The following is a 24,096-nucleotide window of genomic DNA, read 5'->3' as shown; positions in this document are numbered from 1 at the left end:
GTTAGCTGGGAAGTGAACAGTCTGTTTCAGGCACTCTTCTCTGTTCTCAAGTCCTTTCCTGTCGGGGGATCTGGACCCTGAAAAACTGGCTCAGTTCTTATTTACATCTCAGAAAAGCATTTTAGAATGAAAAGGGCCTGGTGGTGGTGCACCTGGTTGAGTACACATGTTACAATGATCAAGGACCCAGATTCAAACCCCTGGTTCCCACCTGCATGGGGGAAGCTTCACAAGTGGTGAAGCAGTGCTGCAGGTGTTTCTCCCTATCACCATCTACCCAATAAATAAAGATACTAAAAAAAAAAAAATCAGAATGCAAGATGTCAGAGGTAGGTAAGAGATTAGATCTACAAATGAGAGAAAAGGGGGAGTTCTAAGAGAGAAAGCAAGCAGTAGTTCACCTCCCTCTTCAGGATGTTTTTACTGCTACCTACTACAATCTTCCCATCCTAAGAAAATTGAAGGGAATATTCCACCATGTCTCTTACCTGCCATGACACTAGATCATGCAGCCCTTACTTTCCTGTTCTAGAATATCTTCCCTCTCCTCTGATAGTCTCCCATCTTTTTCTAGCATGCTTAATTTTACTGCTACTGCCTTTTGGAGCAGAAATATTTGGACATATGCTTCTGCCTCTTCCAGACATTTCTCTTGGGCTCCAGTGCTTTATCTCTCTTGACCTATCAACACATTAAGAGTGATCACCATTTCCTTTGGGTCTCTTACCAAGGTTTTTCCTGACTCCCTGGCTTGGCAGCATTGAAGCATGCTGGTTCCTGTTCTCCACCGGCCATCTCAGCCTGTGCCAGGACTCCTATGTCCACTTTAAATGCATCTATACAGTGGTCTCTTGGACATTTCTGTGTGGTGTGTCTAGTCAACCTTTCAAACTCAACAGACACCGAAACAAAACCTAGCTAGTCTTAACCTCTCCAAAATATCTGCTCCATCTACCACCCGCCTAGTGGGTGGCAGTTTCATTTCTTGGCAGTTCAGAGCAAAAGACTTAGTTCTTCTCTTAATCACGACATTGTTGGGAAATCCTATTGATTTTGTCATAAAAATATTTCAGATTCCCGACTACCACCTGCGCTTATCTCTGCCACCCCCACCCTTTCTTAACAGCCATTACCATCTCTCACCTGCATTCCTGTAGGACTCTGCTTCCCTGCTTGCCCTGCCCCAATCACAGGAGTCCTTCAAAGGGTCAGATGATACTCAGGGCCTGGCAGTGGTTGGAAGGGACCCTCCTTCCTAACCTTCACACCCAGAGAATGACAGTGCCCTGGGCCTCGGTTCTAGCTGTCCCCTTGCTTCCTGTCATGAAGGTGAGCAGCCTACATTCTTTGCTTTCTATTTCCACACATCATTGTCTATAAAAGGTCCAGCTGTGTCTGTGATAGGAGACACTTTAGTACAGACAGGTTTTGCTCAACTGAATTGGAGACTGTGTTATGAGCACACTGAAGGTAGACAGGGCCAAACTGTGATTCCAGTGGGCTGGCTGTATTAAATGCCTTGTCAACTGCCACGTGTTTGTTCCCTTTATGATAAGCTTATTGGGATGTAAGTTGAGGAATATCGGTCACTTTAACTGCTAAATCACGGGTGAGGAATGTCTGGCCCAAGACCTGTAGAATCATTTGGTCTGTCCTGAAAAAATCAACTGTAGCTTCTTTCATAGAAATATTGAGTGCTAATTTTTAAGTTGGTAATTTTATCAACTATGAATGATGTTATAGATATCCAGGTGTCCCTTGGCAGACAAAAAAGGTTTCCTACTCCTGAACTAGATAATGCTAATCTTTTTTATTTTTTATTTATAAAAAGGAAACACTGACAAAACCATAGGATAACAGGGGTACAACTCCACACAGTTCCCACCACCAGAACTCTATATCCCAACCCCTCCCCTGAGAGCTTTCCTATTTTTTAACCCTCTGGGAGTATGGACCCAAGATCATTATGGGATGCAGAAGGTGGAAGGTCTGGCTTCTGTGTTTGCTTCCCCGCTGAACATGGGCGTTGACAAGTTGATCCATACTCCCAGCCTGCCTCTCTCTTTCCCTAGTGAGGTGGGGTTCTGGGGAATCAGAGCTCCAGGACACATTGGTGGGGTCCTCTGTCCAGGGAAGTCTGGTTGGCATCATGGTAACGTCTGGAACCTGGTGGCTGAAAAGAGAGTTAACATATAAAGCCAAACAAGTTGTTGACTAATCATGAACCTAAAGGCTGGAGTAGTGCAGATGAAGAGTTGGGGAGGGGGGTCCTCTGTTCTGTAGATAGCTATTAGGCATATTTTAGTTATATTCCAAAGGGCCTGTGGCTATACTAGTTTCAGGACTTCAAAAGCTGAATAAGGTCAAGAGACTGGCATACTTTAACGATGACTCCTTAGTCACTATCAGGCCACCCCATCAGCTGGGGCTCTGTTCGGGGGAGTCCTGAGATTCCCAAACAGACCCCTAGTGGACTCCCATAGGACCTTGCCCTCAACTTGGATCAACAATGATAGAGAATGTTCCATCCTCTGAAGGGAGGCTGGACAACATACTCTGTGCTACACCTGAGGAAGATGGGTCCTAATATTGGGGCAGCTTGGAATGTTCCTACTTATGACCACAGAATGTGAGCTCAGATCTACAGGGAGGCAGAGGTCACATAGGCTTCTAAGCTGAATATGGGCCCCAGATCACATCAAATTGATGGGGTTTACAGTCAACAATATCTATACTCCTTTCCCATATTTGGGAGCTACTCTCTTCTCAGATCCAGCTTTTTGGTCCTTTTTTCAGCCATGACATCATCTCCCCAGGCAATAATTAGGATCCACCTGCATATCAGATTTCAGGCTCAGGGGAAAAAAATGCTAACCTAAGGGTTGTAAATCATCTATTTAAAACAATTATTTTATATTTCTGAAACATAATTTATTGCAGTGATTACCTATTAAGGATGTAGCAGATTTTTATTTTTAAGAGGCCACAAAAATTATTCTTTCTAGTTAAGAGTGTTGGCTTTAAATTTTTCTTTAAGTGCATTTGGGTATGAAAATACCTAGTCTTTATGTTCTTTATCGTTTTAAATAAGGTGACATGTATTACTTGCAAAATCCTCAAATGATGTTTCACTTAGCAGTGATTTACTCCAAAGACTAAAAACAGCTGCACAAGTAGCCAGCTGTGTTGTCAACTTAAATGAGCAGTCAGTAGTTTATGTGCACCCAGGCATTTGGTTACTTCTGCTTTTCACTAATATCACTTTGGAATTTGCCAGCTTAGGAACATAGTATAGTGGAAAGGGTCTGGGTACTAATGCTCCAAGACCTGGACTGAAATCCCAGCTCCAATGAGCTTGGTGTAGAACTGGGTAGCTTCCCCAAAGGACTGTGGTAAGCTCCAATATGACACAGTAAATGACTGTACATCTTAATCCTCTTTCTCTCCTCCCTCCAGTTCCCTTGTGATTTTAATGGATGGTCTTTTATCTTGGATTCCACTGTCTTATGGATGGATGGCTGTTGGGAGCCCACTGCCTTAGCGAGGTCTTCTTCAACACTTAAGGAATTACACTGCCATTGAGTAATGAGAATTTCGGTAAGTCAAACTAGATGAAGATCATAGACTGACTTCTTCTCAAAAGACCACTTGATTCACACAGGAAATAAGAGAGAGGAGTCTCCTCGGAAGACCTGGGGATGACACAGTTAGATCCATTCACATATGGACTGTTCATATTTTAAAAACTCAGATAGTCTTGTTTATAGCTCTGGCTAAATTTCAGTACTTTGTAGAAATAAAGTCATTTAAAGCTCTTCAGATGGCTATAGATTTAATGGCTCCATTACCTCACCCTGTTTTGTTCATTAACTGTACTATCTCCTTTCTGAGTTGTGACGTCTTGAGGGACAACGTCCAGATGGTAGTCATCCCTTCAGTATGACTTAGTGGTTAAGGTGTTATAAATGTGTGCTATACAGGATATGTTGAAATGGTAGAAAGAAGGGTGGAGGTAAAGGGGAATAGAAAAATACTAGCAACTATGTAAATAAGTATGCAAACTATCTTCAAATTATCTTCAAATTGTTGTCTTTGAAACATAGCATCTTCAAGAATTTCCTACATAGGAATCTGAGTTAGAAGGTTAGGGGTCCATTAGTTTTGCAATTTTGACAACATTTTTGAACCTAAAGATACGATCTTTTATTTTCAATCTCATGAAAACATTTCAAAAATACTCACTGAGATATTTACAGTCCCCCTCATCTCAGGCATAGGTCTTGCTTTTTTAAGAACTAAAATCTATTTTACCTTTTTGTCTATTTTTCAGAAATCATATTTGAGAAGTACTTCCATCCAGTGCTACTTGTGTTTACTTCTGAACAGTCATTTCTTAACTGAGGCTGGCATTCATGTCTTCATTCTGGGGTAATTTTATCTTTGCACATACATCTCCATGATTACTGTTGTTCAACGTCTGTGTATGAGGGCAGGCTACAGAGACCCAGAGGAGTTCAGTAAACATCCAATGAGCTTTTAGAAATCTCGCTCATCTATACCCCCCCCCCAAAAAAAAAAATGGGATATCTAGGATTCACCCATGTGGCATTTCATCCTCTGCCTGGCTCCATTTTCTGTCCTTGGAGCCCTCTCTTAGTTCAAAGCACTTCTTTCTCTTTTAATATTCTTGGATAGATACAGGGAGAAACACTTGTAACCCTGCTTCACAAGTGGTCACCACCCACTGTAATGCGTGTGCCTAACCAGAAGTGGCACCTCCTGGCCCCAAGCACTTATTTCTTTACTCAGTTTAGACTTAGTTTTCTCCTTTGCCTGCTAGCTTTCTTCTCTCCTAAAATTCTTTAAGAATCACTCCATAGTCACTTGGTTTAGTATATGTGTCTTCTATCCAGATATTAAACAATGCAACATACATCTCTGAACCTAGGGACTCAAACATGCAAGTCCTATGTGCTACCAGTGAGCTATCTCCAAGCCCTTACATTTCCAGTCTGTGCTGTGCTTGGAGAGATAAGTTCCGTACTCTACGAGAGGCCTAGAAATGTCACCATCAAATGGGAAGCCCTCTCACCCACACCCCAGGGAGAGGCATGAACGATGAAGTATCCCCTTAAGGGCTAGAACCTTTTTCACAGCAAGTTTTATAACCCATCACGAATTCCAGGTTACTAAGGAGTTGATTCGGTAGGACAAATAGATGAAGTACATGGAGGCTTGTCATAATTTCTTATTCTCCCTATCTGGAATCACCTAACCCAGGGACCTTTGTATCCTGAATGCCTGCACTGGTTATAGATGCCATTAAATAGATATGGAATCGGGAGTCGGGCTGTACCACAGCGGGTTAAGCACAGGTGGCGCAAAGCACAAGGACCGGCATAAGTATCCTGGTTCGAACCCCGGCTCCCCACCTGCAGGGGAGTCGCTTCACAGGCGGTGAAGCAGGTCTGCAGGTGTCTGTCTTTCTCTCCTCCTCTTTGTCTTCCTCTCCTCTCTCCATTTCTCTCTGTCCTATCCAACAACGACCACAACAATAATAACTACAACAATAAAACAAGAGCAACAAAAGGGAATAAATAAATAAAATAAATATTAAAAAAAAGAAAAGATTTAAAAAATCTTTAAAAAAAATAGATGTGGAATCTACACCCATCTAGTTCTATAGGATAATGTTTGAATTTCCATGATTCAGCATGGAAAATTCTAATTGTTCCTTTGCTGCTATTATTGGTGTTTCCTGTGCTGGCAGAGTAAGATAGGAGGGGCGAGGAGAGGTACTACAGCCCTTGTGGTGCCTGGGGACGTGGACTCGTGTCCCCGTGCTTGGTACAGTGTGCACTCTACTGGATGAACCATGTCCCGGGGCTCCACCTCTGTGATTTCACCAGGACACTGTTGTGCTTTCAGATGCATCAGCGCAGGACTCCCCAAAACAGAGGCAAACTGGAGTGATGTCATGGCTGATATTGAAAAAATCAAACACTTTATCCAAGTGAGTACTCATCTGCCCAGCAGACATCTGGGCTGTTTCAGAGTGTGCCTCACCCCTACACTTTGACATCAACCCTCGTGTAATCTCACTTTAAACGCTAGAATATCTTTGCAAAAAATCTGTGAGCTTCTAGGGAAATCTTTACAAACTATATCCTATTTCACTTTAAAACTCAATGTATAGCTAGGCCAGACCCTGCTTTCTCCTACCTAGCAAACTGTGTGCTTGGGGATGCACTCTGTGGCCTGGAGAAGCCCCTCTCCCACCCAGACACACAACAGGCAGTATCGAGGACACCAGGACAGTCCCGCCTTCCAAGGAACACTATAGAGGCCAGTAAAACTCAACTCTGCACACATGGATGGGGGAGACTGCAGGCTAAATAAATCAGGACGACTGCTTGCTGAAAGGGGAGACAGGGCCTAACACAGTAGCCAAAATACCAGAAAGGAATTGCAAAAGGACAGTCACAACTTAAACAGATAAGCCGCAGATAAGATGGTTCCAATCTTAGATGTACCACATCTCTGAGGCAACTGAAAAAATAGTCCAAGCAAAGAAGTGCAGTGTGTACAATGCACGAACTGCAAATCACAGGAACAGAAAATTAACAGGAGGGGCTTCATTCACAGAATATGACAAAGGGATGACAGTGAACTTGAAGACAGACTGAGGGAGAAGACAGATGATGAGGGTGAGGTCTCAGAACATCTGGACAAAGAAAACACGAGGAGAAGACAGCTCTGGCCAAATTGATAACATGTTAACAGAAGATAGACAGGTAGCTTGTCACACCTGGCCCACATTAAGTGACACTTTGATGCTGTGCCCTCTCTCCAGATGGAAGTGTCACCCTACCCAAATCTGTGTTACCAGGAACCTTACATTGTGGCCTTATTTGGAAATAGGGTCTTTGCAAAGACCCTGAGTTGAGAGGCCAGGTGATGGCTTAACTGGTTGAGTACACACACTACCATGCACAAGGACCTGGGTTCAAGCCCCATGATTAGAGAGGCAGTGCTGTAGGTGTCTCTCTGTCCTGTTAAATAGAAAAAAGGGAAAGAAAAAAAAAAGGCTACCAGGAGTGGTGGATATGTCATGCAGACACTAAGCCCCAGCAATAACCCTCATGACAATTGTAAAATACACACACATGTAGAGAGGGAAAGTTTGGACTGGAGTATGTTGTCCCAGATCCAGTGATTAATGTTGGATACACACAGAGTCACTGGGAAGGAAATCGCATAGAACAGAAGTAGCTCCAAGTCAGAGAAGACTCAAAGTGTCCAAGTGCAAGCCGAGGAAGATCAGGGATTGCTTAGGATGTGAAGGACAGTTCCTGTCCTCTTCTGAGGGAAGGGGCCCCTGGAGTTTGCATTTCAGCTTCCAGACTCCACAAGACCAAATGTGGGTTGTTCTGAGCCACTCATTTCTGAGGCCTTGTTAGAGCATTCAGAGCAGCAGCTGATCATGTAGACATCACGGCAAATGAAAGTTCTGAGATCATGAGGAATGGGACTTAATGCAGCAATCTTACACAGTCTGTACTAAACAGAGAGATGAACGCTTTCCAACTCACTTTAACAGACAAGTTTTACCTTCATATTCAAACCAGACAAAAGCCGTACCCAAAGATAAAACTACAAATCCCTCAAAAATAAGTGTAGACACCAAAATGGCCAGATCCACCAGTGTAGGCTAAGAATTAATCCCCATGACCAAGTAGGATTTATCCCAGGAATATGCCAGCCCTGTTCATCATTTGAAAGTCACTCAGTGTAATCCTCCAGTGTCAGCAGTCTAAGGAAAGTCCTAGCATCCTATAAATTGTTTCAGAAAAAGGCATCGAGATGAAACACCTATTCAAGATAAAATTTCTCAGCAAAGAATAGAAAGTGACAGCATCTTGATATACATTGCATGCGCATAAACATCCACACGGTGGCTTATTCAGCAGTTGAGAAAACTGTGCTATCTAGCCATGACAACACAGAGAAATCAACTTAAAAGTGCATTAAGAAGCTGATAATGACAAGACTAGAAAGAGAGTCAGAAGACCGGGACTTAGTCAAGAAGGGATGGACAGCTGAGTGCTAGTGCAGTGACCTTTATATTTTGTGTGTAGTCTACCACTGTAGTGGTAGAGCCATGCCAACATGCATGTTTGAAAGGTTTTATTTATTAATGAGTGGGGGGAAAAGAGAACCAGAGCATCACTCTGGTATACACAATGCTGGGGATTGAATCGGCGACCTCCAGCTTGAGAGTCCAACATTTTATCCACTGCACCAGTTCCCAGGACCCTGCCAACATACATTTGTTAAAATCCATAGAGTGTGCATAGAGCCCCAAGAATGAGCCCTAAGGTCATCTTTTGAATTTTAGCCAGAGATGTACCAATATGGAGTCATCGTTTGTACTTGGTATACCACGTCAATGTAGTACTAGGCACTGGAAAAGAGGGGATAGGGGAGAGCTCTGTACTTTCTACTCATGTATCCATGTTCTGTAAGCCTCCAAAGGCACAAAAAACACGGTATACTAACTTCTCCAAAACAGCCTCAAGAGATTACATGCTGAAAGGTGGGGGGTTGGAGGACAGCATAATGGTTCTGCAAACAGACAGTAATGCCTGTTGCCCACACCACAATAAAGCAGAGCTGAGCAGTGTTCTGGTGAAAAAAGGAAAGAAAAAGATTACATACTGCATGATTCCTTGTATATAACATTCTTGAAATGACTCCATAGCAATGGAGACGTTCCTGCCAGAACTAGAGCATATTATGGCTGGGGAAGAAGGTAGTTGCAGCTTTTAAAGAGTAGCAAGAAGGTCTTCATAGTGATGGGACCATTCTGTATCTGAGGGCATAAGAATGGTCACATAGAACAAAATTCAAAAGTTACAGACACATAAAATGGGTAGAAATCAGGGCCAGGCAGTGGCATACCTGGTAAAGAACTCACATTACAGTGCACAGGAACCTGGGTTCAAGCCCCTGGTCCCCACCTGTAGGGGAAAGCTTCATGAGTGGGTGAAGAGGACTGCAGATGTCTCTTTCCCTCTCTATCTCTCCATCTCTATAGGATAGTAAAGAAAGAAGTAATTTTTAAAAATGGGTGGAAATCTGAACAGGGTGGGTGAATAAGCCTCCTGCCACATTTATGCCTGTATTACCACTGGAATCGGGGGAGAAGTGTGTGAGGTTTCCATGTGTTTACTTCTATAGTTGCACAGGGCTCTAAAATTTCCTCAGGCAAAAATACAAATTTAATCTGAAAACATTAGTGTTGGGGCCAGGTAGTGGCACAGCTGGGTAAGCACACACATTACAGTGCACAATGACCCAGGTTCAAGCCCCTGGTCCCACCTGCAGGGGGAAAGCTTCCTGAGTGGTGAAACAGGGCTGTAGGTGTCTCTCTCTGAATCACGGAGTGGTATTTCATTGTAGCCAATTCTGTTTCTTTTCAGCATGTTCACATCGACGCCACCTTATATACTGAAAGTGATATTGACGTAAGTTCAGTTTTTCTCAAAACTGCTTGTCTGTAACACCCAGTCTCACAAGCCTGCTGTGATGCACGGATTGTATAATTAATGGTATAACTAATGGTCCAAGCCTGCATGGACACTCTGTTAGTTGTGGGACTAATTGAAAATGTAAAAACACCTTTTCCATCAGTGTCCAACAAAACCCATTATTATAAGTCTTTGTGATACAATTATGTGCAGGACCCAGATGAACTGATATAGTTTAAAAACATCCAACAAGGGGTTGGGCGGTAGTGCAGCAGGTTAAGCGTACGTGGCACAATGCACAAGGACTGGTGTAAGGATCCCAGTTCGAGCCCCCGGCTCGCCACCTGAGGGGAGTCGCTTCACAGGCGGTGAAGCAGGTCTGCAGGTGTCTGTCTTTCTCTCCTCCTCTGTCTTCCCTCCTCTCTCCATTTCTCTCTGTCCTATCCAACAACGAATGACATCAACAACAACAATAATAACCACAACAAGGCTACAATAACAAGGGCAACAAAAGGGGGGGAAATGGCCTCAGGAGCAGTGGATTCATGGTGCACTGCTAAATACATTCATGCCCTACATCCTCCCTCAATCTTTAGCATCTTCAGAAAAGGAGTCTGGCTGGTTACTGCTATGAGAAAAGAAACAATGAAACCAGACTTCAAAAATCCAAAGTGATCTTGACTTTGCCTCACTTAGAAATGGCTGTTGTCCTATGGAATGCAGTAATTTCAGCCATGTTGCCCATCCTGAACTGCTGGGTCAGCTACTGAGGCCCAAACCACATGGCGGGGGTAGAGACATGCCTGTTAGAGTGCACAGGTTACCATGCACAAGGACCCGGGTTCAAACCCCTGTTCACAATATGGGGTTTCCTGCAGAGAGGGAAGTTTCATGAGTGGTGGGGCAGTGTTTCTGCCTCTTCTCTCCCTTAAAAAAAAAAAAAAACCACTTGGTGGACAAGCTCTGTGGTGTCTGTGTTCAGAATAGTGAATTCTCGATTATTCCTCGGGACTTGAGGCATGAGCTCACTCAAATGTCCCAAGAAGTGGAGAGAAACCACAGTCAGAAATTGGAGAAGAGCCAATACTCAAAAGACCACTCGGCCACTCATGTGGAAATGGCCTCCCACCTTGGACATCAGCGTCTCAGGTGCTTGTCTGCAGGAGGGATAGTTTTGCATTTCTGGGCTGCAGAGAACCTGGGACATCAGCTCCTTGACTCCAAGGTGAACGACCCTTTTTCTCCCACCCAGGACCCACCCTTCCTGGCTGTCTCCTTTTTAGTTTGATTGGGTTTCTATTGCAAAGAAAAGAAAGGCTCAAACTGCTTGGGCTGTGAAACATTTTTAGGAGCATTGTTGTGTTCATAAACTATTCATAAAACCATTGCAAGTATTTTTCTTGATCTTTAGAAAGTGCTATCATAATCTTTTTTTTTTTTTGCAACATCTACCTGTAGCTAAATATGATTATAATCAGACATAACAAGCTTTACAACATCTTCCAAAAATTGCACTTAAAATAGCTGGTTATTAGGTGACATAGTCTAAATAGAGAAATGATAATTCTACCAACTCTTCTGTGTGTTTCACTCTGTAACTGCATGCATTAAGTAGTTTGCTATTAATTCACAAAATAAATAAATGTTTTGGATGGACTTTATTTTTTGCCCCCAGGGTTATCTCTGGGCCTTAGGGTCAGCACTACAAATCCACTGCTCCTGGAGGCCCTGTTTTTTCTTGGATAGGACAGAGAGAAATTGAGAGGGGAGGGGGAGATAGACACCTGCTTCACCGCTTGTGAAGCCACCCTCTTGCAGGTGGGGAGCCGGGGGCTCAAACCAGGATCCTTGTGCAGGTCCACTGTGTGCTGTTCACCTGGTGCACCACCACCCGGCCCCCCTCGGATAGACTTTTTTTTTTTCTTTTTTCTTTTTTTTTTTTATTTATTTCTTTTTTTTATTTAAGAAAGGATTAATTAACAAAACCATAGGGTAGGAGGGGTACAACTCCACACAATTCCCACCACCCAATCTCCATATCCCACCCCCTCCCCCGATAGTTTTCCCATTCTCTATCCCTCGGATAGACTTTTTATAAAAAGCTGGAAGTGCGTGGGTATGAAAGTGAATAGTGGGAACTGAGCGTATTTTGTTACAGCGCCTCTTGGCCACTCTCTTTTCAGCCCAATTGCCAAGTCACAGCCATGAAGTGCTTTCTGCTGGAGCTGCACGTTATCTCCCAGGAGGCCCGAGATGGGAACTTCACACTGACCATAGAAAACCTGCTCATCCTCGCCAACAGCAGTCTGTCCGCTAAGCAGGTGAGATGCTCCTTGGCTGGGGAACAAAGTGGGTAAACTGCTGTGACTAGCAGGCCCCGCGCTCTGGTGCCTGAGTGACCTCCGTGGCCTCACTGAGCCCAGAGGTGAGAGGCACCACAGAACTTGAGCTTTCCCCAGGGTTCAGATTTGGGCCACTCGCTTAGCCAGCAAGAGGTGTGCTTTCCCCAGTGAGCCATCTTCCAGCCCCAGAGTCTGCCTGAGAATTCTCATATAGATCCAAGCATGCACAAAAGATTCCTGGAGAATCCAGGGCAGGGACGCCCAGGTAGGCTGGGGACTCAGCTCTGCAAAGACCTGCGAGTACAGAAAGGATCACGGTTTAACTATAACAGAACACGAAGTTTTATAGAGAAGGCATGATACCAGCCAACTGGGGTAACAAGTTTTGGGGAGGAGGGGCCTCATTCCTTGCTACAAAAAGTGGAGACACACACAGGGTCCCTGCTCTTGAGGGAGGAGGCCTCAGTAAACCTGCTGAGAAACAAGTGAAAAAGCTGTTAATGTGTGTGGCTCAACAGCCAGAAAAATCAGGGGGAGGGGAGCTGGTTAGCCAGGACAGGACTGCACTTCAGAGTGCCTCAGGGAAGCAGCAGATTCAGACAGAACCGCCTAACATTGCAGAGGCCCTGAGCCAGCGTGGCAGGGCAGCTGGACTTTAATATCACCTCCTCCATGGGAGCCCCAACTCCACGCCCACACGCACATCACTTACTTAGTGGCTTCTGTCAGGTTGGCTTGGAAAAGTCACGACGCATTATTGCATAGGAAAACGGGTGGATGGAGAACTATAGTGGTTATCTAAGGGGTTGGGGACACAGACCTTTGGTGATGGAAGTGGTAAAATAAAAATTAAAAGGAAAACGGCGGGAGTCAGAAGGTAGTGCAGCGGATTAAACACAGGCGGCGCAAGGACTGGTGTAAGGATTCCAGTTCCAGCCCCTGGCTCCCCACCTGCGGGGGAGTCACTTCACAGGCAGTGAAGCAGGTCTGCAGGTGTCTGTCTTTCTCTCCCCCTCTGTCTTCCCCTCCTCTCTCCATTTCTCTCTGTTCTATCCAACAACAACGACATCAACAATAATAACTGCAGCTATAAAACAGGGCAACAAGGGTAGGTGTATAACATAATGGTTATGCAAAGAGACTTTCATGCCTGAGGTTCTCAAGTCCCAGGTTCAATCCCCCACACTGCCATAAGCCAGAGCTGAGCAGTGTTCGGGTAAAAAAACAACAAAAAAAAAAAAACAGGGCAACAAAAGGGAATAAATAAAATAAAATTATAAAAAAAGGAAAATGGTATCAAGAGTCTGCAAAAAAAAATTTCTATTTAATGATTCTGTTATTTCATTTTTGGATATTTTCCTGAAAATGTACAAAAGCACTAATCCTAAGAGCTGTGTGGACTCACATATTTTGAAGTTTCATTAAGAGCTGGAAACACTGAGTGCCCAGCAACATGCAAATGTATAAAGATATACATACTTACATGTTACTATGCACAATGACCCAGGTTCAAGTCCCCTGGAGCAGTGGATTCATGGTGCAGGCACCAAGCCCCTGCAATAAATGCAGTGACCATAAACAATAAAGGGAAAACCCATCACACATTTCTCAGCTGTACTTTCTCCCACTTCTTCCTAACGTCATGTGGATTTTCAACATGATTCAGGAGGCCCGGCTCCCCACCTGCTCAAGCACTGCCGCAGGCGTCTCTCTCCTCTCTGTTTCTCTCTGTCCTATCAAAGAAGAATAACTGGAATTGGCGTATCGCACCAAGTAAAAGACTCTGGGGTGGGGGGGTGGGGAGAATACAGGTCCATGAAGGATGATGAATGACAGAGTGGGGGTCGTATTGTTAAATGGGAAACTGGGGAATGTTCTGCATGTACAAACTATTGTATTTACTGTGGAATGTAAAAACATGAATTCCCCAATAAAGAAATAAATTTAGAAAAAAAAAGAATAAATGGAAAAAATGGCCACTAGGAGCAGTGGATTCTCAGTGCTGGTATAGAGCCACCAAGCCCCCGCCATAACCGTGGAGGCAAAAAATTAAATTAAAAAGCCACATGATTCCAAGGATGTCATCTTTCCAGGAAAGAAATGTGGCTGCTTTTTCCAATGACCTGTCCTCTCCTCTTTCCACTCCCCCACCCCTGGCAGAATAGAAAAGAATCTGGGTGCAAACAATGTGAAGAACTGGAGGAAAAAGATGTTCATGAATTTCTACGGAGTTTCGTGAGCATTGTCCAGATGTTCATCCAACAGGAGTCCAGGTGAGCCTCTCCAGCAAACAGCTGTCCACTGCTTGCAGGCAAGGCCTCCGCACCGTGCACTTCGAACAAGCTGCAGGGAGAAGCACTGGAGGCAAAAAGCTGGTGGGGGCTCGGCTCAGGAGACTCGCAAACATGAAGGCTGGAGAAATGGCACTGTGTTCACGAACTCACGCTGGGCTTGTGTGGGAACTTAATTTTTTTTCTTTTAATTTATTCTTGCAATTGTACATATGTATCATCATGTAATAAAATCGTGTACATATTTTCACCTGGGGAACCGCACTGCTCTTTTTGCCCTTTATTCAAGGGGGTGGGCTTGAGTACGTCTACTGCAGGGGAGTGTGTCCTTCCAAAGCCATGGGCACAGCCGAGAAGGGTTTTACTTGTGACGTGTTGGGAAGCATGTCTAACCAGCACAGGCTGTGGACCTAGCTTCCCAAAGGGCAAGTGGGAGTCTAGTTTTACTCCAGGGAGATTGAGAGCCACTTCACACTCTCTGTGTTTCCCAGAAAACTCATGTATGTCTGTAGGGAAATTGTGAGGCTATGGTAGAGCATGGTGTGGGGCCTCCTATTTAAAAGTGGGAGCCCGGGGGCCACGGCCTTTCTGTCAGTCTCTCTCTACTTGAGATCGAGCAGGAAAGAAAACGACCACCAGGGAAAAGTTCCCTCTGTCAGCCTCCCTGCCTCACAACAGCCCACTCCCTTATTATCTGCATAATCATTGCTTTGCCTGAAAGCTCTCCTCCCACCTCCCCACCCATTCCATTCCTTTGATCATATCTGACCTATCTTCTCTCTGCCCTCAGGATCCAGCGCTGGCTGCTGGTGACTGATAACTTTGCTTTCTCGTTCCTTTAACCGATTACACCTCTTGCTCAACAATTACTGGAAAAGTCCTGACCCTCCCCCAGACCCTTTGCCTCCTTACCATATATGGTAGACACATGTCACTTCCTCCTGCGACCCCCTTCTAAGCCCTGCTTTGCTGTTCAATAAAGGGATTTTTGTGCACACGTCCCCCTGGTGATCTCTGGTGGTGACTCTTGCTACATAGGGAAAAACCCAGTCGCTCACCCACTTGCCCCTGACATGCCGTCTAGGCCCCCCGCATCTGGTGCGCGACAGAGTGGGTAAGCCCTAAAGTTTTTGCCCGAGAAGAGGCCTCCCCACCGAAGAGTCCGACACATGTCTATGAGAGAGAAAGGTGGGTATGTTTATCTGAGGAACACACATTACATGTATGGAAAATGATGCCACATAGCACTAAGGGCAAGGATCCAACCCCCGGCTTCCCCACCTGCAGGGGGCACTTCAGAAGCAGTGAAGCAGGTCTGCAGGTATCTATCCCCCTCCCTCCTCCTCTCAATTTCTCTTTGTCCTAACCAATTTAAAATAACTGAAAAAGTGGCCGCCAGGAGCAGTGGCTTTTTGTACTGCCAACATGGAGTCCCAATGATAACCCTGGAGGCAAAAAAGAAAATGGTGCCCAGACATCAGGAGCTGTGTTTATTATTATTATTTTCCCTTGGTGGGGGACCAGGGGGAGAAAGAGGTCAAAGACTTGTAGCTCTGCTCCACCATTCTTGAGGCTTCCCCCTGCAAGTACGGTCTGGGGACTTGAACCTGGGTCTTTAAACATGGTAACACATCTGTATACTAGATGAATCACCACTCAGCCCCGGAGCTGGATTCTTTTTTTTTTTTCCCTGATAGGACAGAGAGAAACTGAGAGAAGAGGGAGCAGATAGAGAGGGAGAGAAAGGTACACCTGCAGACCTGCTTCACCACTCATGAAGTCTGCTGGCTGCAGATGGGGAGCGGGGACTTGAACCTGGGTCCTATGTGCACCTAACTGGGCCCATCACCTGGCCCCTGAGCTGGATTCTTTAAAACAGAAGCGAGGAGACTTTTAGTCAGCAAGTGTTATTTCTTGAATCCTAGAGCGTCCACCTCAGTTTTGCCAAGAATTGCGGCACAAAGATGCACCAAGTGCTGATCCCAACCTTGCTCCAGTCAGTACGGAGCCCCTGACCGCCGACCTACAGTTTGTTCTGTCAGGCTTGCCCCCTAAGTAGAAGAAGCAGACTGCCCAGAGGAAAGGAAGGACAAGGCGCGGACGCCCTGCTCTGCTTCACTCTCTAGTTGTTGATGCAATTACATAAGTAAGCTGGAAATAGCCTGTGACTGGCATCAAGACGCCTCAGCTGGTGGCAGTAAGAAGCCTTCACCAATTGATAGAATTTTTGTTCTATCAGGCTGACTTTTCTAGAGAAAGAAGGGAGGGGGAGGGGAAGGGGGAGGGGGAGGGGGAGGGGGAGGGGGAGGGGGGGGGGAGGGGGAGGGGGAGGGGGAGGGGGAGGGGGAGGGGGAGGGAGAGGGAGAGGGAGAGGGAGAGGGAGAGGGAGAGGGAGAGGGAGAGGGAGAGGGAGAGGGAGAGGGAGAGGGAGAGGGAGAGGGAGAGGGAGAGGATAGGAAAGGCTAACACCACAGTGAAGTGTAGGCATGGACTCACGCATGGCTGCGCACGTAGCCAGGCAGGCGCACTGTGCAGGTGATCAGTCCCTGTAGAGTTTTCTTCAGGAAACTTGTGGGTGCAATGATGTTTGTAGCTTCTGCTTTCTCAGTTACAGGTGTTTGATTTTCAGTTTCCCGTGGCTGTGGCTGTGACTATACGGTTTAAAAAGACTGCTGGCTTCTTAGAGCCATAATCTGACAGAAAATATGTGTTTATGTATGTATCTTTTTTTTTTTAAAAAATTGTTTTATTTATTAATGCGAGAGATAGGAGGAGAGAGAGAGAGAGAGCCAGACACCACCCTGCTGGTACATGTGCTGCCAGGATCACACTCAGGACCTCATGCTTGAGACTCCAATGCTTTATCCACTGTGCCACCTCCCAGACTATATATATATATATATCCCACCAGTCTCTCTCTGTCTGTCTCTCTCTCTCTCTCTCTCTCTCTATATATATATATATATATTCACAACAATGTATTATGTAAATGCACAAGCTCTCTTTGGAGGGAACTTTGCCCAAGATAAAAGTCTTTGCATCCCTACACATCTTTCTCATCCAGCTCACTCCTGGAAGCCCTCCCTGAGAGACCAGGGAAGGAAACAAGCCTTGAGAAAGGAATTTCTCTCCACTTGCTTGTCCCAACTGGTTCTCTCCCCTGCCCCACCCATGCGGCTCATTGTCTTAAGTCAATGACTCGAAAAATGTCTTTCCAGACAGTTTTGGAGAAATCTGTGTCCCATCTGAATTTTAAAATCATGAGTCTACCCTTCACGTACCCCCTAACTTCAGGCCAGACAAAAAGTTCTTGGCAGTTCTAATTTAAAGCTTTGAGATGAGGTTGTGGTAGTTTCTTTTCTTTTCTTCTTTTTTATCTTCCCCTAATATGTGTATTATTATTGATTATTATTTTTGCCTCCAGGGTTATCGCTGGGGCTTGGTGCCTGCACCAGGAATCCACTGTTCCTGGAGGTTATTTTTTTCCCCTTTTGTTGCCCTTGTTGCTTTTATTATTGTTATTGTTACCACTGTCACTGTTGTTGGATAGGACAGAGAGAAATGGAGAGAGGAGGGGAAGACAGAGAAAAGGAGAGAAAGACAGACACCCACAGACCTGCTTCACTGCCTGTGAAGCGACTCCCCTGCAGGTGGGGAGCTGGGGGCTCGAACCGGGATCCTTATACCCGTCCTTGTGCTTCGCGTCATGTGCACTTAACCTGTTGCGCCTCTGCCCAGAGTCCTACATTTTTTTTAAAAAAAACTTCAGTTTTAGTGAAGACACTGGTAACTGGTTTTTTGGGTTTTTGTTTTTTTTGGCTAGAGAAGGATAAATTGAGAGGGAAGGTGGAGATAGGGAGAGAGAAAGAGAGATGCCTGTGTGTCTCTGCTTCACTCCCCTGCAAGTGGGAACTGGGGGTTTGAACCCAGGGCCTTGCACATGATAAACTGTGCACTCTACCAGGTCGGCCACCACCCAGTCCCATGAATTTTACTTTTAAGCCTTTTTCCTCCTAGTTTTCCTGTTGATACAGAGTAGGAGAAATGCACAGTTTAAACTGGAAATTTCCTATCCAACCCTCAGAAAGAAAAGGTGCTCTCTAGTGGCAGGAGAGGGAATCACACGATGTCACATTACTGGCAACATTTTATAATATCCAACATTTTATAATATTTTATAATAGTCCATTCTGGTTATGCAAGACACAGGTGAGTCTAGAACTTGATGCTTTCGTGTTGGGTAGACAGCATATGAGTTATACAAAAGACTTCTGCCTAGGGCTCTGGGGGCTCTGGAGTCCCAGGTTCAATCCCAGGCACCACCTTAAGCCAGAACTGGGCAGAACTGTGGTTGAAAGAAAAAAAAAATGTTGCCCAGTGTTTAGAATAAGGATTCCTTTCATAGTTGTTACTTTTGCTGTGGGTCACTGATACTGATCTTCAGAAACCCTAGGCACGGAACTACAATGTCCTAACACAGTCTCAGCACCACCTAAGACCTAAGTCGAGAGGAGCAGATTTGCTCAAACTATTATTTTTATTAAGATGATGTCATCTGAGCTCAGCTATGAATTATAATTAAGAATGATATTGGAGAGAGCGGGGAGATTTGGTTCAAGAAGAAGCCTGTCAAAACCTTAAGTCAGGGGGTCGGGCGGTAGCACAGCGGGTTAAGCGCAGGTGGCACAAGGCAAGGACTGGCTTAAGGATCCTGGTTCGAGCCCCTGGCTCCCCACCTGCAGGGGGGTCGATTCACAGATGGAGAAGCAGGTCTGCAGGTGTCTGTCTTTCTCTCCCCCTCTCTGTCTTCCCCGCCTCTCTCCATTTCTCTCTGCCCTATCCAACAACGACAATATCAATAATAATTACAACAATAAAACAACAAGGCAACAAAAGGGAATAAATAAATAAATAAATATTTTTTAAAAAATAATTTAAAAAAACCCCTTAAGTCAGAAGGATCAGTGCCTGTTCAAAGAGCGGAAGGAAAGTCACAGGGTCTAACGGAGAAAGCGCCAAAATGGAGCTGGGGAGAAATGTTATCAGCTGGTCTTAGAGGCTCTGGGCAGGATTTTGATTTTACTTTGATGCTGAAAAATATACACACACACACACTCCAGCATGTGTAACGATACCGTTCCATCCTTCAGAGGAGAGTTAAAATCTGTAAGTTTGTTCCCCCTAAAAGTATCATCCTTGTCCAGTCTCATCTCTCTCCCTCCATGCTCTTGGTTTCCATGCTCTGACTCTCTCCATCAGATTTGACTCAGACCTGCAACTCCAATCAGCATTTTGGACTTTGGTCTCCTGTGCAGCTTCTGATTTCACTCATCCAAGCTCTGAAATCGATCCTCCATAGGCAAGAGTAAGTAGTGTCCACTCCAGCGTGCACCCCCCACACATTTTGGCTGCTCAACTGGGACACTGGTGGAAAAAACTCCCCCCAACTTTGCAACTTTGCTGAGTGTGGAGAACTAGAATCAGAGTCTTTTAAATTGAGGCAAGCGAATGAAAAAAATGGGCCATTTCTTGGTGTTCCAGAACTATTTGGAAAAGAAAGCAAGCCTCAGTGTTGGGGAGTGAAATTTGTTATTTAACTTATGTGTATGATGTGTCAGACCCATCTGATTCCTGGCAGTTAGCAGACTGCTTCATTGTTGAGTAAGCATTTATTGAATATTGACAAGGTGTCAAGCACCATACTAGTGATAGTCACATTGACAATCTCTACCCCCTAGAGAGGTTACAGTTTAAGAAGGATCAAGTGATTCCCTAACAAGGGTAGTTATTACAAGACTGGTTTAAGAGTTATGTCCTGTGGAGTGATCGGATTTTGATGCACTTCTAGACCTTCTGAGTCTACTCTGTTTTCACATTTCCTGTGCTCTGTTTTCTTCCCAGAAGAAGGTTTTTCCAAGAAATAAAAGATATTACTTGTTTAAAAAAAAAAGTATCATCTTGCTCACTGAGTCCCATTATTGTAGACGTTTAATGAATTTCTTACTAGACACAGCGGCTGACACATTCATTCCAAAATAGCAAAGCTGTGGGCATTTCAAATGCCAACTTGAGAGAGAATTCCCATGTTAAGAACAGCATCAGGTTCTGAAAATGGCCAGAACTGATCTACAGTCAAAATCTTAACACAAGAGAGGCTTCTTGAAAGAAATTTCCTAAGCACATTTTTTTTAATTGGGAGGATTAATGGTTTATAGTAAATATCATTGTTGGTACATGTATAAAATTTCTCTGTTTTTGCAAAACACTCTCAACTCCAGCCTAGGCCTTTCTCCATCACTGTGTTCCAGGACCTGAAGGATCTCTACCCCACCCTGCTACACAACCCTTTACTTTGATGCAATACACGAAACCCAGTCCAAGTTCTGCTTTGTGTTATCCCTTTCTGTCCTTATTTCTCAAGTTCTGCCTATGAGTGAGATCATCCCATATTCATCCTTCTCTTTCTGGCTGATCTCACTTCACATGATTCCTTCAAGCTCTGTCCAAGATGGGGTGAAGAAGGTGAATTCACCATTTTTTTTTTAGTAGCTGAGTAGTATTCCATTGTGCATGAGAACTATTTGAGATCAGGGAGAGTATCATTCTCACCATGAAGATGGTGCAGAGAAAGGCACCATGATACAGAGCTAGCGTTCTGCTTGCTGACTTTGGTGTTAAAACTGGTGGTGAGGGCTGTGGGTATGGGAGATGGAAAGGGGCAAGGAGTTGTGCTGGATGGAAGGAGAGAGAATGCTCAGAAAGCACAATTGCCCTTCTTATGCTCAAGGGGTTAGACTGCACAGTGGCTCAAAAGAAACAAATACTGACTGATGTGCTAAGGAAAGAGGAGAAAAAAACTGACCTTTTCTGAACAAGTGACAACTCAGAGCCTAGAGGCAAGACGGTATTATCCTGCACTGATGCTTCCAACATGACAAGTATCATTTTTTTTCAGGGGTTTTCAAGATCACGATCATCAACCAAGTTCACTTTCCTAAGTTGATTGAATCAAGAGCAAGCTTGGTTTCTGCTCTCTCAGGACATGCCAGGCTGATGAAGATATAATAACCTCTAACACTTTTATGGCTCTTCAAAGTTCATCAAGTTCTGTTTTCTGTATTGTTTCCTTTGCTAAGAGTTTCTGTGCCTCTCGGGAATAGCAGAAAAGGAGCAGAGCCTGTGAGGCACTGTGTTCATGCATTGGATGTATACAAAAAAATCAAGAAGAAATCACCTGGATATTTGGTTCACGTTCATTTCTTTTCTATGCCTCATTGCCTTCAATATCTCCTTTCAAGTACATGCGGATCAACTACTTGGGGTAGAAAATTATTTGTTGCTACAGGCATGAAAACAGAGTTTAAGCATGTCTTTTTATTCCATATTTTGATTATTTTTCTTTTGCACAAATCTATTTGGGTGTTTTGTTTGCTCTGGCCAGATGGCAAAAACACCATTAAGCTTATTCAGCCTGAATTAATTATCTTTTTATAGTAAAATAAAAACCTCTTCTTTTGACAAGGAAGATGTTTGTGTTGTATTTATGAATAAATAAAGGCAGCTGTTATACACAACATTATCAATAGCATTGCTTCACACATCTCCTCTGAAAAGAAAGCCACTCATTTCCAATATCTTGTAAGCTCTTGGTATCCCAGAGTCTATTAGAGAGAAAGCTTCAAACCTGTCACCCATAGAGCAGCGACATAAGATACCGCAAACACAAGGGAGTATGCGTGTATGTGGCTACTGTCTGCACAAATCATTTGTTGCCCATAAATCAGTTCTGCGCATGGTCTTCTTCTTCTACTAGCGTTTGCCCTTCTTCCGTAGCCAGTCAACAGGTCAGGTTGAAAGCTGTCAGGAGCTGCTTGTTGCTGGCTTTGAAAGTGACTGGGATGCATGTGGATTCAGTCGGCTAGGAAGGATCCTCAGTTTCCCCAATGAATGGGTACTCACGGGATGCACCACGAGAAGGTCGATCCAATGGTAAGAGTCTAAAGATCAACAGAGTCCTGTCTCCTGGAAAGACAAAGTTAGCAGGCAACTAGAACCTTCATGGAGACCATCGTGACCGCCATGATGGTAGCCCCTGGTTTTTCACTAGAAAGGGCATCAAAGAAAGAACTTCTTTCTTTGGCCAAGAGTAAGCTCACAAAGCAGATGGACCCTTGCCCCACACAGAGAGTACTCCTGATTTCTGAACCAATGAGACATAATATAACCCCTTGTCACCAAAAGGAGAGGCCAGACCTCTCCTGAGCTTCAGACAGAAGTCTGCTTGAGTTAGAGACTCTCTCCATTTGAAGAAATTGTGTTTGCATGAGGCACTGCGTGCATCTACATAAGAGATTTTAACACTGACGTGAACACAGTACGGTGTTTATGAAATCTATAAAGTTGGGTCTTGGACTGGGGAAATAGCATAATGTTAATTAACACTAAAACACAAATGAAAATGAGAAACATTTCCACCCCAATTTGCAAACCATGGAGTGTTTAGCAAATTCATATTTTAGAACATTCATTAAAAAGTAAACTGGATTAATTAAACTTTGAAATTTGCTCTCTTGTAAATTGTTACCTGCTTGATTTAAGACTAAAGAATGTGAAGAAAGGAAAATGTCCCACGAATGGTGTGTGTGGCCCAGTAGCTGTCTACATCTGTGGTATGCAGATATTCCAGTTTTGCTAAAATGTATTTACTACACTCATGTGCATAAAATATTACCAGGCTATAACTAAAAAAAAAACAAATCCATCCAAACTACTGTGTAAATTTAAAACCATGAGTTATGAATTTTCATCTTTACACCTAAAGTGGTATTTTTGTGAAACTAGCAACTGATTCATAATTATTCAGAATTTTATAAAGAAATTACATAGGGGAGTCCATACTAACATGAATTTATTTTGATAGCAAGTCTCCTCTAGGGGAACTGATGGAAGAGAAGGAATGTTAGCAACATTCCAAACCTAAATGTTTTTTTAATAGAGAAGAAAAATGCACTAGTAATAGGCTGAGACTAATCTAACACGCTATTAAAGACGTGTGCAGGAGCAAAACTTGACTACAGAGAAGAGGAGGACTGGTGGTGTGTTACCATCAGTCCAAAACTGGTTCTAAATAATTTAAAATTTGTGAGAGAAGTTGTTCTCTTCAGAATGGAGATGGACCTTCCACTTCACCTATCATTAGATCAATGCAAATTAAAACTACACTGAGAGTCCATCTCACACCTGAAAGGATGGCCTTCCATCAGCAAACCAGGAAATGACAGGTGCTGGAGAGGTTGTGGAGAGCAGGGACTCTGTTCCGCTGCTAGTGGGAATGCAAACTAGTGCAGTCTAAGAACTGTCTAGACAGTCCTTAAACAAATCAACATGGAATTACCTTGTGATCCAGCAATAACACTCTGAGGCATTTATCCAGTGAACGCTCCAACACTAATTAGGAGACACTTACACACCCCTATGTTCATAGCTGCGTTATTCACAATAACCAAAGAGTGGAAGCCACCTAGTTCCCCATCAACAGATGACGGGCTAAAGAAATTATGAGATATATATCCCATAGGATAATACTCTGCAATCAAAGAAGGCAATATTGTGTCCTTTGGGATAAAGCAGATGGAACTAGAGGTGATTATGCTTAGCAGAGTAAGAGATGAGAGACAATTATCAGATTATTTCACTCATGTAGAATCTAGAGGTCTGATTTACATGAACTTGACGAAGAGAAAAAATCCAAACAAAACAGAAGCAAATAAACTGTAAGACTTATGAGAACTCTAGTGGTTCTCTTTGGGAGGCAGGAGGAGGAGAATACAGAACTTTGGTGGTGGCTGTGGTGTGGAGCTCGACATTGTAATCTTACGATCTTAAGTTATTAATAACAAAAAAATAGACCTCCCTCTAATAGCCAAGAAGAGA

General features: G+C 44.1%; 2 protein-coding genes across 8 annotated transcripts in view; one reads left to right on the top strand and one right to left on the bottom strand.

The window, feature by feature from the left end:
• Window positions 1-24,096, bottom strand: part of INPP4B (inositol polyphosphate-4-phosphatase type II B) — a 672,916-nt gene that overhangs the window by 9,842 nt on the left and 638,978 nt on the right. For 2 of the 4 annotated variants that reach the window (XM_060179034.1, XM_060179035.1), the window contains exon 24: window positions 1,912-2,173. The exons of 1 other annotated variant lie outside the window; for it this stretch is intronic. In XM_060179034.1, coding sequence (XP_060035017.1) covers window positions 1,927-2,173 — 247 coding nt within the window. In that variant the 3' untranslated portion in view covers window positions 1,912-1,926. Of the gene's footprint in view, window positions 1-1,911; window positions 2,174-24,096 lie in introns of those variants that run through there. One more of the 4 variants, XM_060179038.1, reaches the window with a different exon arrangement.
• Window positions 1-24,096, top strand: part of IL15 (interleukin 15) — an 86,174-nt gene that overhangs the window by 59,853 nt on the left and 2,225 nt on the right. For 3 of the 4 annotated variants that reach the window (XM_060179042.1, XM_060179041.1, XM_016190397.2), the window contains exons 2-6: window positions 3,457-3,597; window positions 4,331-4,428; window positions 5,929-6,013; window positions 9,483-9,527; window positions 11,714-11,851. In XM_060179042.1, the coding sequence (XP_060035025.1) occupies window positions 3,586-3,597; window positions 4,331-4,428; window positions 5,929-6,013; window positions 9,483-9,527; window positions 11,714-11,851 (378 nt within the window). In that variant the 5' untranslated portion in view covers window positions 3,457-3,585. Of the gene's footprint in view, window positions 1-3,456; window positions 3,598-4,330; window positions 4,429-5,928; window positions 6,014-9,482; window positions 9,528-11,713; window positions 11,852-14,032; window positions 14,423-24,096 lie in introns of those variants that run through there. The other variant, XM_016190404.2, reaches the window with a different exon arrangement.

The sequence above is a fragment of the Erinaceus europaeus genome, chromosome 19, assembly GCF_950295315.1.
Source record: "Erinaceus europaeus chromosome 19, mEriEur2.1, whole genome shotgun sequence".
Lineage (NCBI taxonomy): Eukaryota > Metazoa > Chordata > Mammalia > Eulipotyphla > Erinaceidae > Erinaceus > Erinaceus europaeus.
Note: the sequence above shows the minus strand (reverse complement) of the source record. Positions and strands in the feature narration are given on the sequence as shown.